The 16,572-nt window shown below is 36.7% G+C and overlaps 1 protein-coding gene across 2 annotated transcripts in view; it reads right to left on the reverse strand.

The window, feature by feature from the left end:
- Positions 1–16,572, reverse strand: part of MRPS9 (mitochondrial ribosomal protein S9) — a 34,061-nt gene that overhangs the window by 17,363 nt on the left and 126 nt on the right. The window contains exons 1-4 of one of the 2 annotated variants that reach the window (XM_058864550.1): positions 16,099–16,197; positions 9,621–9,800; positions 1,146–1,208; positions 1,026–1,056 (exon numbers count right to left, since the gene is read on the reverse strand). In XM_058864550.1, coding sequence (XP_058720533.1) covers positions 1,026–1,056; positions 1,146–1,208; positions 9,621–9,800; positions 16,099–16,116 — 292 coding nt within the window. In that variant the 5' untranslated portion in view covers positions 16,117–16,197. Of the gene's footprint in view, positions 1–1,025; positions 1,057–1,145; positions 1,209–9,620; positions 9,801–16,098; positions 16,198–16,572 lie in introns of those variants that run through there. The other variant, XM_058864538.1, reaches the window with a different exon arrangement.

Raw genomic sequence — 16,572 nt, forward strand, 5'->3', positions numbered from 1 at the left:
AGCATTTCAAATAATTCTTTAGTCCTGAAAGTATATAGAATAGTAGCTTAGTTCTTCCATAAAACAGACCTTGGATTTTAAAACTACTTAATCATTAATTCTCTCCTACCCTTTTACTTTCTGCTTTTTTACTTGACAATACAGGGAAGTTAAAAATTAAGGCACAATATCATTTGAAAGCTGAAATTTCAAAATTTCAGATAGTTTAGACAGCTTTCCAAAGACACAAAGTCCCCCAAAAAACAAGTATCAATTATTCCAGCAGCTGGAAAAAGGGAAGGAAAATTATAAGATTTTAATGATAATCAGAAATGTTTATTTGGGACTTGATGGCTCAGTGAATGTAGAATTTCACACCCATGCTACTAGTTCATACCAAATACTAATCAAAAACAGACAACAAGTTTTGACCTTATCTTTTAAATGTTCTGCGTAAAATTATATATAATTACTGGCATATCACTGACATCTGGGACTTTATATGGTGTCTCAGAAGCAAGACCAAAGACAGTATGGATAGACATGCAGAGTTAGGACTTTAACAATCAAAGAGCTGATTAGGAGGGGTTCTACTCTGCCTAGTATTTAAATAAAATCAAAAACTGTAATTTCTAATCTTCAAGAGCAGCAAAGTTACAAAGAAAAATTTTAGTTTAAAATAGTATTAATGAATATTTTATGGAGTTGATAGACAGCTCTGACAAAAAGCTACTGATTTTAACAAAAGGTTTTCCCATGACTTCAAGAGATTCCACGCATCATTCTATTTATTGCTTGTTTTTAAGCAATGAAAAACATTTATCTTAGTCAGTTAACACAGTTTCTGAGAAGATCAGTGGTATTCCAGAATAGACCGATAATTTTTATCCTAAAACACGGGATATCAGAAATAGACTTTTACTGCTCATGTCTTCGCAGTCATTAGGAACACATGGAAAAGAGCCAATCCATAACAACAAGAAGTTCTACATATGCAACAATTCTAATACTTAGAAATAATAAAAGTAATATCTAAGAACACTTACTTCTCTGCTCTGGAAAAACTTCAGTAGGATGCTGCAAAAAAATAAGAAGTATCAGCAAAAGGAAAAAGTTACTCAAAATATCATGCTGCAGTTATTCAGAAATGTAACTAGAAATCCTACCTTCATCAAGGGTCTGGCTTGTTTGTTGAATAAGCCAGAAGGAAAGAGATAGGCAATAGCTCTCTGAAAACAAGAAGAAAGATCTCATATGTGACTTTTTTCCCAAAAAAAGCATCATCAAAACATTTCTTACGTACTTTCTTATGCAAAAAATAGCATAACTTTTGTACAGTAGGCAACCGAATCACTAAGAAAATATGACACATATGTGATGTGCTGAAAAGAAAAGCAGATAATTTCCTCTGGAATCCTCATAAGTGCAACCTCAATTTGAAGGCTGTACTCTACTGCATCAGAATGAGTGAATTTTCTTCTGCCAAATTTAATTTTTATAGAATGCATCTATCTTAACTTACCAGAACTACTCAAGCACAAAGACCACCTTCATACACAGTGATTTTCCAGTAAAATTTCAAGTGCTGTGGCTTCCAGAGGAAATCACAACACTTATCTATTTATCTTCCTGAAAGTATTGGTGCTTGCTAACAGTGCCTGTTGACAGACCAAGCATAGAAATTTTATTTAAGGCAACAAGAAAAAGCCAAATTTTAAACATTTGGAATTCCACTTCACAATTTCCAGACATTGTTTCCCCAAGTCTAAAAAGCCATGTTTGTTGTGGCAGTAATAGCTATTTTACATAGCCTAAATAAGCGTTTCATTCATCACTGCATTTGGAAACAACTGTGAATCACTAAAATCTTTGCTAAACGTGAACTAACTGCCCAGAGAAGACTCAAGTTACATCTTTTTTTTTTTCCTAAGATACCTGAAGGTTTGCTAAACCACTTTAGAAAAATATATGGCATTCATTACACACCCATTGTTTACTGTTTTCACTAAATACAAGGTACATACTTTATTTTTACTTAATATTTACCATTATTTATGTGATACATAAAACATGCATTATTTGCCTACAACAAATGAAGTTAGTATACTGATATACCAAACCATTCTGGCCAAAATGTAAGGCAAAGCACAAAGTTAAGCCCTATGACACACGTCTGTTAAACATCATCTTACTCTCCCTCTTCAATGCAACTAAACTATAATTTAATAATGCAAAAACATGCCTTTGTCAAAGCTGCTTATTTTCATTTGTTTTTAAAAACAAACCAGAAAAAGTTAGCCACCAAAAGCTCCCAGATGTAGGAGTCTGGCAAGTTAGCCAGCTTCAGACAGTGGGTAGTACAGCTTCAGACAGCAATACTGTGCTTGTACAGTAAAATGGAACAACCAAATAAACCCTTCTGGCAGTGGTCTCATTTATATTTCCATTAGACATTACAGAAAAAGTAGAATTACAATAAAATCTGAGTTTAAAATCTTCTCTCAAGAAGAATGGTTCTTTGTCAGCTAGGCTACCTTAGGGCTATTAATCGCCGATAATTTTTTCCATAGACTTGAAGTGGTTTGTCAGTGCTTCAACAGATTTAATATGCATGGAGTGTAAAAAGACCTAACCTATTACTTTCATTAATCCCCTACTGGCATTCTGAACAGAAATTTTCAGAATTCTGAAGCAAACAAAAGGCTTAACTTGATTTTATAAAATGGTAATTTTGTTTCTCTTAGTGACTGCTGTATTCCCATTTGTTAGTCAATGGGCATTTTATGCATACACACAGTAGGTGAACACCTATTTATGAACAAATGGGGATTAATTATGATGACAAGAGAGAAATCTACTGTGAGCCAAATGATGTTAAACCAACACCTTATATATTAAAAGAAATTATTACAGGGTCCTGAGACTGACTGTGTGTGTACTTAAGACAATCTTTATACAAGCATTTCCAGAATCTCATCCAAAACAGTTACTCTGACACCTTAATAAATGCCAAATATAACAATTTAACATTTATGATAAAAAAGTAGCCGCCATCTGAGCCCTTCTACTTCTTGGAAAGTTTATTTTATTACTAAGTGTATACTCATATCTTTCACACTACTACAACACGAACACATCCTGTATTAAGAAATCCTATCTACTCTCAGATCTCCGCACAACTTACCAAAGAAGAATGGCTCATTTTATAAGCCTACTTTTTTGTTGTTACAAAATGGAAAGAAATAGTCTTCCTGACTTCTCTCTTTTTATGGAAAAGTAATCAAGGATCAACTATCCTGGAATGCAACAGATTACAATTCAGCGTTATTCAGTATATTTTTAATTTTATATAGCTAGGTCCTTAGGCTGTGCTTTACCAACTACATAGAAAGTCAGACTGCCTCCTGGGAACTTCATCTACAGAAGCTGATTTTGTCTATGCAAATGTTTCATTTTTGTAGAAAATAAATCTTTTAAAAAACACCCTGTACTAGGAATATAAAAAGATGGTGGATCAATCTGAGGAATTACATCAGAATTAGTCTTTCCAAACTGCAGCTGAAGCACATAACCATGAAATTATTTTCCTGAAAGCTTTTTGAAATGTCTTCAGATATGGAACATAGGTTTCCTTTCAGGAATCTCCAGGTCTCAAACCAAAATTCCACAGAGAATTAACTGCACATGCTGCATTCTCCTGAACTGAAAAAGCGGGTGAATGTCCCTCTTAAAAACTTTATAATCAAGGTGTAAATGCTAGCAGTAAAGTTCCCAAGAAACCTTTTACATTTAACTGCAGTTTCCCATTGCAGAAGTGGTTTTCAGCTCAAGGGTCCTGGCCCACCCTTTTTTTTAGTGCTTATTTGGACTTGAACTCCAGATTAACTGTTGTGCTGAATATGAAGAACAACTTTCTCAATGTCATCATGTCAGCTATAGAAGATACATTTCCCTCACTCCAGATTCCACGGATTCTGGGGCTGCTATTTCACATTCTGTTTGTTAAATCACACTGTTTCCATTGTCTTTGGAAATAAACCACAACATTCTACAAATGAAACATCCATAATTATTTTCAGCAGACTCACAGTTGAAAATCCTGGGTACCTAATAACAAAACACCATTTCCAAAAATAATTACATAAATTACTTGAAAAAGGTGGAATGGGTACAGTCTGCTTCTGCTATGCACTACTAAAAAAAATTTAGTTGTATCTCCTAAGGATGTGAAAATCTTTTTTTTAATTTCACTGCTGACCCACACAGAGAAAAAATACCCAGTAGTCACACCTTTAAAAACAGCAGATCATTATGAACACACTAGTAACAAGATAGTTTACATCTGACATTTCTTAAACTGCACAGTTGGTAAACTTTCCTGTACCAAACTAAAAGAAATCCTGTTATATCATCATTTGTTGAGGGACCAGAAGAGTCAATATACTGCCCACAGGACCAAACAGTCTTCCACTTGCAGTTTCAAGTTTGAATTCAAGCCAGCTGGAATAATGAAGAACAACCTTCCATCCCTATTAAGAAAAAAAAAAAACCAAACAAAACCAGAGAAACACAAAAAATCTGGCAATCCTTCAAACATCCAAACCAATTAATTAAATAATCTGTCCAGCACTGCATGTGTATGTTGTGTAAATTCAGTGTACCTGCCACACCTTCACCCTTCCTCTTCCCTGTGGATGTTGCATATCCTGATATCCGATCCTCCTTCCTTCCTACCACTTCCCTACAATCCAAGTTTTGTTTGCCCACTTTCTCACACGTCAGAGACTGACTCAAACAAGTTCAGCTGGGTCAGTAAGAGTAACTTTTTCTTTTGCTTTTTTCCCCCCAATGTCTTGAGAAACTATGAATTCAATACTTTAATTCATATAGAGTTGTCTGAGTCATATTGGGATAGGAGACTTCAACAGTTCAGTTCTTCAATAGATCTTGCCCATTTTTATTGAAGCTCAACACAAAACATTCCACTAATTTCCATTGCTCAGAACATGTGCAATGATAGTTATCTAAGTGACATCCAGTGAGGAAAGGTATGTTAGGGAAAAAGAAAGAAGTAAAAAAAATATCAAGAACCCAAACAAACAACACCTCTACCCTGGAGCTCCTCTACAGCAGCACCCTTTTTGGCAGAAGGCTCAAGAATCCAGCTCATTCCTTTTTAAATATACACGAAATTTTAATCATCAAAACACTGAAGTGAGAAGTGACACTTTATGCCATAACATTTTAATGAAACACCTGAGCAAAAGCTGTTTCAGCTTCTACTCCTCAACTTGATCACACGAGAGCCACTTCCCTTCTTTAACTGTGCCTCTTGAATCACATCATTTAGTCACTGTACTTCATCACCTCTCAGACCGAGATGTTTTCTGGAACAGCTGTTTTCCTTCTAACCACACTAGCAGTATTCTTTAGCAGTTTTTCACATCCAAAATCCAGAATATCTGGGGTAAATCCATGAATGAAACAAAAATGGGACACAAAATGTTAACTCTGAAATATTTCCTTTTTATTTAACAAGACAGAAAAGGTTAAGAACAAAACAAACCACCCCCCCCCAAAAAAAGTGACACAACTAAGTTTATATCGCAAAACAAACCCTTCCTCTAACAACTAATTACTAAAATTTATTGAAACCACCCCATCACTGTTCATCTAAAGCTGAATTCCAGCTTGAACAGAAAGAGGTTTCAAGTCCAAAGTGACATACCAGTTTAAATTTACTATGCGGAAAAAATAACAAAACAAGCAAAATAATCCACTGTCATGATATGAAAAACATCACCTTCTTTTAATATTACATTATTTTTACATTATGTTTTCACTTTCAAAATAAAACGAATGTCTTTTCACAAGTTTGCAGACCAAAAAAAAACCCCCAAAAAATCTGTTGAAAGAAACAGTCTTGATTTCTACCTTCATTTCATTTTTCAAAATATGGAACAGTATTAGAAAGAGTAAAAAAAAAATAAAAAAATACAGCAGTCATCTGCTTAGATTGATACAGAAGTAAAAAATATTGATGCAGATTTTGCTTCCACTGGGGGGAAAAAAATTAAAAAGAGTTGAAAAAAGCATTCTAGCTTCAACTACTTAAATAAATCCAAAATCTGTTATTTCTTGTAAGGACAGTGGTGGACAATTGCAGACAACAGGCAGTTCAGAAACACATTTTGTTCTGAATAACATTTGTGACATTTTGCATTTGCCAATATTCACTCATTTCTAATACTCTGTGTTGCTAAAATTTGAACATTATTTAGAAATGAGATGTGCCAAGTCACCTTTAAAAGCAACTGAATACAAGCAATTTTTCATTAAAGAAGCCTTAATTTTTTGAAAGAAACCTTATGAGGAATAAAGTTTTTCAACATTTAACATTTTCCCTGTTAACTATCTTACTGGTACTTTTCCAACAGTATAAATTCTAGTAGAGGAAAACATATATTTTATGTTTAAATTATTCCATCTGCTTCACAGCAATCTATTAGGTCATAAGACAGACAACAAGCAAAAATTAACACAGATCTTTAGCTTTTGAGTTTTACTAACTCTTATGAGGAAAGAGTATTGCTTTATGATGAGCTTGTATCTGAGAGAGCATTTAGTGACTGCATAAAAATGAATAATAAAAATACTGGCATATAAATAGGTCAGGAAGCTTAATACACTCTTCTTGTATTAATCTTACTTAGATTTCTGGGCTTTAAAGTGGAATATCACAGAACTGACAGTGGAAAATGACTGTGGGCAGTTTACTACAACTGTAAGTTAAAAGTTAAATCACAAAATAAAAGGATTAGAGACTCAAACGGAGAAAAGCACTAGGTCAGGACTGCAATCTCTATTAATTAGGTATCCCAGCTGGGCAGTGGGTATGCAGCTGTTAACTTGATCAATGACTTACCTAAATGTCATCTCTACTGATTCGCTTATAAATTACCAGCAAGTGAGACTAATGTACAGGTGCTAATTTATTTAAACTGTTCTCTGCAGTTCTACATAGCTTTATAAACTGCATCTGGCACCTAATGTTAGCTGTCAGTTGTACTTAGACATGCCTGTCCTAACGACTCTGTTCATTAGAAATGAGCACAAATTATGAAATATTGTGAAAAATGATACATCAAATGGAATGGGCAAAGCAAATCAATTAGAAAAACTTCATAGCACATATTCACACATAGGAGAATAAAACATTCCAGCTTCAGAGTGAGGTCTATAATACCAATTAAAAAGCAATTGGTAGACTTGTGCAGAGTTATACATCAATTTGCTGGATTTTTTTCTCCTCCAGAAATACTGTTGTAATGCACAGCTTAACTTTTGATTCCTAAATAAAAGCACCAGTAAGAGGCAATTCTGCTTCCACAACATCCGAGGATTAGCAAGTAAGTCAACTTATTTTCCTGTTTTAAAACTTCACAAGGTTTAGCTTTTATTAAACTCTACGTAAAACTCCAGTGAAGGACAGAATCCTAGGATGTCTACTTTTGAAATACACTGCAAAGACTGATTAACAGCAGAAGACATGGAGGTATATAAGTACTCATCAGAAAGAATTATTGCTGTTCAAAATGCAAAGCTTGGTAATTCTCCTGCCAGTGCTTAAGGAGCTTTTATATTTTTATAACAGAAATTTAATTATGCATAGCAGACACTATTACACACTCTAATTATTTCCCAACACCTGATGGAATATGAAGAAATCAAACCGCAGATACTTGGTATCACCAAACAAAACACTACTCCTTTGGCTCCACTTCTCTATCATTTCAGAAACAGTTTGCAAAGCAGTCCCATACTTGTCACCTGCACTGCATTTGTAAAAACTAATTTCCAGAATGAATCTGCTTTTACTAATGGTGGAACTTAGTTAATGTTGTGCAAATGATTGCAGCGCTGTGGATTTATAAAGAAGAAACCACTACACAGATATGGTCATTTTGCATTTCTTGCAGTCTTGCTTTCTAGAAGCCTTTCCCCTAGACACTGTCAAGGAAGGAAGGAAGGAAGCCAGACTACAGATTAATGCATTATTCTCCAACCATTAACCTTTCAAGCAAACTGAACTATCAGCATCATCATTGTACTGTATTATTAGAAGGTATTCCAGTGGTAGATTGGTGAATACTTACTTTACAAGAAAGTAACTAAAAAGCATAAAGATCATTAAAGGTAAGAAAAAAAAAAAACAAACTGAAAAATATATGAAAAGGAAATTTTATAGTTTGCAGAGAAATAAAATAGCCAATGTAAAGAACTTGCTGACCTCAAGGAATACTTTTACTGTTGACCTTACCCACTTACACTGAAACTGGCAGGGTCCCTGCACTGGCACTTGTTTGTAGAAGGGCAGAGTAATTCCTACGTCTCTGCATGGAAGTAGACACAGTATCAGTGTATAGCTTTACACTCACAAAACTTGATTTCCCATGGATTTGTAACCTGAACTCAAGCTGCCTTAATGGATTCTCTGATGCCTGACAAAATTCAAGTCTCATTTCAGCCTTTCTCAACAGGCCACTACTGTGGATGGCTTTACCTTGCTGCCTATTTTTAGAATTTAGTTTTGAAGACTGTCAAACATGTTTGAAATGAGACTGCAGCACAACCTTCAGATTATTTCTCGGCATAAGCACACTGCCAAGACCTCTCAAATGGACACAGCCATGCAGACAGAATTCTGCCACGGAGAGAGGCAACAAACAAATCTCCTCACCCTGAGAAAAACTCAACCATGGACACCTCTTGCTTTGCCTTACCACATCACTACCTCTATCCTAAGGGTCCTGCTGGCACACTGGGCTGCCCTGGCTACAGCAGTAGTGTTGCTGCTGTGCAAAGACAGCTATGAGACTTCATGCAGCTTCACCCAAGAGTGAATGTCACCAAACGACATCTCTCCTTCCTACTTCTGATGTATGGTAAGATAGATATGACAGAAGTGAAGGCCAGGTGAGACAAAAAAAAAAAGAAAGAAGAAAAAAAAATTGAAAAATCCACGCAACAAAACATTTTTCTGAGTGAAAGAGAGCTTATCTTTACAGGAGCCTAAATGACAGAGAAAGAGGAGGCCACTCATCTGCCAGTCATGAGAAGGAATGACAACAAAACAGTATGTCTGTAGATACTGATATGAGCTTAAATTCACATCTATATTAAAATCCTCAAGCTAAATCAGTGCATTGGTTATAAAATATCCTATAAAATTTAATATATGTTAGCAGCAACCACAGTATCACACAAGAAAACCCTAAATATACACAGCAGGTCAAATTGTTGAGTAAACGTTTTGGAATGCTACATAAACCTTTACAGTGCCTCTTATAACCTCAGATCAAGGGGATTATCCATTAGCGCTTTTAAAAAGAACCTACTGTGCTTTAACAAGATACAGTACACAGCTCTATACTGGGATACCTGACCTCATATGGTAACAGAAGTAGAATGTCTATTCACAGTCACAGTTGCAATGTTCACAATGTATAGTAGAATTCTTGCTTATTCTGACAGTTTGATTAAAATTCACAGAGAGCTGAGGGGCTCATGCTGAAGTAAAGTGCTTTCAATATCTGAAACTCTACAGTAAATTACTTCTCCAACAGAGCAACTGTACTTACATCAATATCCTCTTGGGTAAAAGTTTCTGGATCTTCTCCCATCATGTTGGCTAAATGTCTCTTTCCTAGGTTGAACTCTTCAATCTGTTTTTTAATAAATGCCTCTGTGTATTTTTCAGGTCCTGAGGCCCCTACATTTTTCCTCTGCACTGCTGTAGTGATACAGAACAACCTTAATGTCTAACAAAAAAAAAAAAAAAAGAAAGAAAAAAAAAGAGAGAGAGAGAATGAGACATTTATTTTACATTTATGGCATAGTGAACTCTAAATAAAATGAATACATGAATACTCCAGCAAGATGAATACTACAGCAAGCTATTCATACTTATAACAAGATTCAACACATCACAGGAGTAAGTTAGAAACAGCATCACTATTCATTAAACCATTTTCTTCCGATGGTTTAATGTCCACGAACAGATAAACACATTATAAACTTTCACATTTTCACAGATTACAAATAATTTAGAAGACTTTTTTTATGGAGAGAAACATAGTATATCCTAAGTCAGGAACATCCAGCAAAAACAAGGAGCAGCACTAATCAACAGATTCCATCATAAAAGAAAACAAAAATCCATCAGCAAATAAGCAGGTTTTGCCTTAGTCTAAAGGAATCCCACAACAAAGTATGATAAGAATATGCAGGGCAGCTCTCTAGAGGCTTTTCAGAAGCCACTGACTAAATACTGCTGAAAGCCCTGGAAAGGCCGAGGTGTACTTCTTTGTTCGTGGTGCCAGAACGGTTCTTAAACTGCTTCACTGTCTCAAGTAGACCAATTAGAAAACTAGTAGGGTAGTCCAGCAGCCAATACTACTGAGCACTGTACCAGCTCAGGTCATAATTTGGAGAGCAGTAACCTTCTGATCTTTGCGGCACACAGGTTTGGTCTTACTTCTATCAAAACAATCAGTTAAGATGACTGATTTCACTGATGCTCTCTGCCAGACAAACAGGAGCTTCACTGACAGAGCTGTAATGTCTCAATTCTGGCCTAGTGTCAATATTATGCACTATTTTGGCTCTCCAACATTAGTATTAAAGTTCTCTGCAGCTTAATTATTCTACAGGCTGAATGAGAACTGATTATTTGTGTGGTCTTCTGTGGGTGGGGGGAGGGAGGGAATCACAAGAAAGCAATGTGAGACAGAAAAGCAGAGACAGAAAAAGAATCATTTCTGATTCAGAAAAATGCCAAGTTTTGTTCATCACATAGTACCCTGAAAGACTTCACCCCCACCCCTTCAATATGCCTCGGCTAGGCTTTGTGAGGAGACAGTGCAGCCTCACAAGGCAGAGAGCACCCAGCTCACAGTTCACCCCTGCCAGCATTTTTTCCTCCACTCCCTTTACTTGTCCTGTGCCAGCTCTGGTACAGGACTCCTCTGCAAGCCAACTCAGCTGCCTACATGTGGCAGAACACTAACTTCTGCTTCATCCCAACAAGCAGGCAATTCTCAGCCAAGCTGGTAAGTCTGAGCAGTTCAGAGATCACTTTGAGAATTGCCAAAGCTGGGACAATAAGGTGGCTGAAACACTCAACTGGGAGGAAGAAAGTAGAGGGGGAGTCCTTTCTTTACATTCATTTCCTTGAGCAAATTAGATTGTCCTTGATGCTCTGGAAGCTGGAGCCTCAGCCTACCTTTAGCAAAACATTAAAAACCAAACAAACGCAGCAATGTGAACTAGTTAGAGCTCTGATTAGAAGGAACAGAACAAAGGTAGTATTCAAAATTATTCTATGTGCTCCAAGTCATGAGAATTGGCTTCTTTAGAACACAATTTAGATGCTGAGCATTTTGATGGATTTCACCCTTCCGAGTTCAGCTAATATAAATAGAATAAAACATTTGCTACCTTCCTGTAACTAACACAAATACAACAGTAATCTCAAAACCCAGTTATAACCACAACAATACAAACATCTCATCAAAACAAGATTACATAAATGTATTTGCAAGGAAAACAGAAAAGCAGATCAAACTTGTACCTTCTGTTAGTAACATCAGTTAGCTTACAAGAACTTCTCCTGCGACAAGCTCTTGGTGATCTGCATTACATGGTCAAGTCCCACATTAACACGAAATTAAACACAACTTTTCTCTGTACTTTCAGAGCCCAGTTGGTATTTTGGACATCTGGCAGTCCAGGATGGGCTGATCCAACTCACCTAATTTGCTGCACATATGTAAAGCTATTTGTGACCAATTTACCTGTCCATGCCTGTGTCAGTATTCAATATAAAAAATGCAATATACAAAATGCAACTCCACTTGAAATTTCAATTTGAAATTAAGACTACAATATGCTGCCTTAAACCTATGTATAGCCCATGCCTGGGCTGCAAGATAGGTCCTGTGAATTCAATCAGGTTTGATACAGAAGGTAAAGTAATCTTTGAATAAGATCACAAGAGTCAAAAAGGACTGATCCTCTACACTTTTACCTGACAAAGATTTACCCCTCAGGATACAAACCTCAGGAAAGTAACATATACCTCTGCTAGAAAAGATTTTGAAACAGGTCTAAGGTAGAATTTGGTGCTAAAAAGCCTGTTGCTGCTTCATTTTCTTCACAGCTTATATATACTGCATGCAGCTCTAATCCTGGTTTGTCTCTTCCTTTTTATTTTCTTTTTAATATTCATGTTTCCTGTGCGGAAACATTGACATACACAGAATTAAAAGAAAAACAATCAGAATTTTAAATGTACACATTTTCTACAGGCAAGGCTCTGGTGACTTCCTTATAAAGCACTGAGGAAAGCAAAGGTATCTCTACATATTCCCTATTCTCTCCTAGTCACTCCTCAGGAAAGAATTCAATTCATCTTCTGTCTAACTTGTCTTAATAGTAACTAATTATTTGTAATTCTTGTTAATGAACATATGATTCCTTATTACTTGGCCCAAAATAGCTTTCTCTCTGATATGCTTTAAACAGAATACTTTTAAAAAAGATTGCTTTCATCTTATTCCTGTCAATTTCTATTGTAATTTTCTCATTTTTGTCCTTCTTCCCTCAAGCTATTCATATTCTTCCCTAGTTTCAATTCGTCACTAATCAAAAGTCCCTGGACACACAAACTGTTCATAATTAGAAAACAGCCTCTTATGTAAATTAATATCTATTGTATTGGGTACCTCTTCTGGGATAAGAGCACTATTTCATGGGTGGCACAGGCAAAAACTGCAAAGCACAGCTAAATGCTTCTGGCACTTCAGTCAAACAAGAAAGCATGCTCCTCTACTTTGTAGAGGAAACCACAGAGGTTTGCATTCACTTCTCACACATTTCATAAAGCATTACTGAAGACAGCAGCCTCACCATTTTTTAAATAATAGTAATGCTTATTAACATTATTAACAATGCTCATGAAATAATATGCTCTTCCACCAGAACATGGGAGAAGGGAAAGCCTTTACTTCTGGACACAACTCATTGTGATTAACCCTTCCTTCCCAACTCCTTTTGGACCAATCTAGAATTAAAATGGTTTAAAATCTTGATTTTACAGGGAAACCATAAACTTATAGAAAATCAGCTTATGTTAGATTTGCCTTAGAAAAAAAAAATAGCATTTCCAGACAACTTCAGTTTCTCTGGCCTATTTTCTTCTAAGAGAAGTAACTAGGATTGTCTGTTTACTCATCCTGTTCGTTTTGCTTCACTGGAATTACACAGATATAAACCAAACTAACTAACAGAGAAGTCAACCTTCCTGTACTTTTGGAAGGGGGGGAAAGGTGGACTGGAGTTGGGAGATTTAGATTCAAGCCCAAGAGCTCTTTTACAGCAAGACACAGTTACAGAGATAGAAGATGACACCAAATCACAAGGCACACATATTGTTGCACCATTTTCATGAGTCTTCCATGCTCTAAGCTGGCAGACTTCAACCACCCCCTTTTCAAAAACCACACTGTGCACAAGCAAATTTGTACCAAGAAGTTATCTCTTGGATAGAACTTCACTAAGACACATGGAACTGGAGCGGTATAACCACATCACTACACAGGACTAAAGCTGCCCAGTGTCCAATACTGCAGCTACTGGCACAGCTGCTGCTACTGAACCCAGTAGACATACAAGACAGACCTCTGTTTACTTGTTGGACAAGAAAAAACTTTTTTTACATTGCAAATATACAGCATATAAATGCTCAGAGCCATCCCAATTTTTAAAGAATTGCCTTTTCCTTAATAAGTGAGTTTGGATGTCTAGAGTGCTGTTTCACAAAAATGTGTTTTAATTAATTTATTTAAAACAACATTGATACAATCTCAGATTTCAGTTTGCCTACAATTATTACAAAATTAATTATGTGAACCAGTATAAGATTTATGTCTCAGAAGCATTTTGCAAAACACATCAGAAAGTATCACAAGATGTCAGCAAATATGCGTAAGTGATTTGATGTTATTTTTTATACCTGATTTCAAAGTACTTCATCAGAAGAAACTTTTTATTTTAAAATTAAGTCCCTTGGCAGGTGACCATAGAAATGCATCTCACCTGCTCAAAAACCTACTTTCTGTGCATATTTGACCACACCTACATATTAAGTTTTGCTGTAGGGTGGGGAAGTAAAAAAATAGCTCTAAATGTAAGGATACATAGCAAAGTCAGATGCTTATAACAGGAAACAGAATTCAGATCTTATTTTTAGGCTCAAGTATACAGGTACTAAGAGGCTTTTCAATTGTATCTTAGTTAACAACTGCAAAAAAGGCTTCTCTTACATTTCAAGTATGTAGTTCTGAAAGTCTGTCACCAAAGTACTATTATCTCTTTCTGATCTCAGTACATGTAACATCCTCAGTGATTTAGATAAAGTACTCAACCCAATCAAATTAAACAGGAACTCTGAACTCTTCTGCTGAGAATAGCTATTCAATCACATTAGAGTGAATGATAGATAGAAACTAAGCTAGATCCTTTTTTCTTTAGAAATAGCACTACATCTCTGCCATTTGCTTATTGGAAGAATAGGGAACTGCACCTGTTGCTCAGTCAGTGCTATGGGAACTAGAATTACAAAGTTCTTCTTCCATTTTGCCTCTCAATTAAAGATATTTTAAAGTTAAAAAACTAAACGTTTTTACCCACTAAGACAGACAAGAAGTAGTAATGAACTAAACAACTGCAAGGGATTTTTAGGACAAGCACTATAAAAAAAATTCCGAACAGTCAGGACAGGTAAGTGTTTAATGCAAGAAATTGTTATAGTGGGTGAGAATATGGAAACATAAACTTATACCCTGATCTCAAACACTGCCTGTATCAGGGGCACAAGGACAGGACAAACAGGGAGCGATAACTTTTGCAGGGCACGTGCCTGGTTTCCAGCAATCTGCAGTTCAGTCATGCTGGTATCTTGTTTTTAATGGTGGTGAGAGAAATTTTCTTCAAAGTTTCTGAACTTGCTTTTTGTATTCACACACATGCTTACCATCCTGAACATTCTCACCAAACAGTTCCACAAGTTAACTACAACAAATGGAAAGAAGAGCCTCTAAGGTTTCTGGGCCCTGCTTCCCATTGGTTATCTTAACATCCTTTGGTTCACAGACAGACAATTTGTGTATAGCCACAGGCTTAGGTATTGATCCCATCTCTGGGGTGAGAGGAATAGATAAATGATCCCTCAAGGCCTGTTCCAGTCCTACCTTCTTCTGTGACTCCTCCTTTGAGAACATGCTCTCATTTACAGTACAAATGATTTTCAGCTAAAACTCAAGGATGTGCCTTGCTTGCCAGGAAAACTGTCATAATCATACCTTTGACACAAGGTAACCAAAGCAACACAAACCATTTCAATTGAGAATGAAATCAAGTATTAGAGTATTTTCAGCTTTATTCTCTTTGTCATTCCTTACACACCCTAAGAGCATGTATTCCTGACTGCTGCATAATGAGCTACCCACATGCGCACCAGGTCTTTATCCCTAATGGGCAAAGTTAATCTAGATGTAAGTAATATAAATAGCTCAAATTGCTCCTTCTGGTATTCAATTTCATTTCCTTACTGCATCTTTCTTCTGTTACACCATGATTTGGTTCAGTTCAGTCACCAACAGTTCTTCAGCCCTCATTATCCTAAATGACTTTGTAACTTGAAAGTGTTACCAGCAGGCCTTTTCAGCCACTTGCTAGTCACCGATTAAATATATATATATACAGGTCTATCAAATACCACAGCACAAACACTACTGACAGCAGCTAAGCATTTTAATTAAATGGCAATCAGCTGAACACCCTTACCCCCAAAGCAAAATGATTCTGTTTAATCAGAAGTTACCTTACTTGTGGAGCACATTGCTCTCTCCACTGCACTCTCCAGGTATTCAGACTTGCCCTGTGCACCCTGGTCTAGTGGGACATGTCCCTGCCTACAGAGGGGTTGGAACCAGATGGTCTTGAAGGTCCTTTCCGACCCAAATCTTTCTGTGATCCTATCATTCATGATCTACTCACCTGTTGACTGAACACCATTCACAGAATCACAGCATTGTCAGGGTTGGAAGAGACCCCTGGAGATCATCCAGTCCAACCCCTCTGTCAAGGCAAGGTCACCTGGAGGAGGTAACAGAGGAATGCTTCCAGGTGGGAATGGAAGGGGAAGGGAGACTCCAATTCCTGCCAACATCAATATAAAGAAGTTCTTCTTCATGTTGAGGTGGAATTTCTTGTGTTTTAGTTTATCATTCAAAATTATCAACCTGAAAACTGCCATCTTTTGCACTGGCTTTGCTCTATACACCGCTCTGTTAATTCTAGGTTTAACCAAGCTTCTGCTTCACATCAAGGGAAATAAACGCGGCTCACGGAAAGGACGATTTGAACGCGGCTCCAGCCCTCGACACTCCCCACGCAGGGCTGCCTCAGCCCCGCCGGCCCAGGAGCAGGGGCAGCACCACACCGAGGCCTCCCAGGCAATGTCCCCCTTTG

The sequence above is a fragment of the Poecile atricapillus genome, chromosome 1 (genome assembly GCF_030490865.1).
Source record: "Poecile atricapillus isolate bPoeAtr1 chromosome 1, bPoeAtr1.hap1, whole genome shotgun sequence".
NCBI classification, from domain to species: domain Eukaryota; kingdom Metazoa; phylum Chordata; class Aves; order Passeriformes; family Paridae; genus Poecile; species Poecile atricapillus.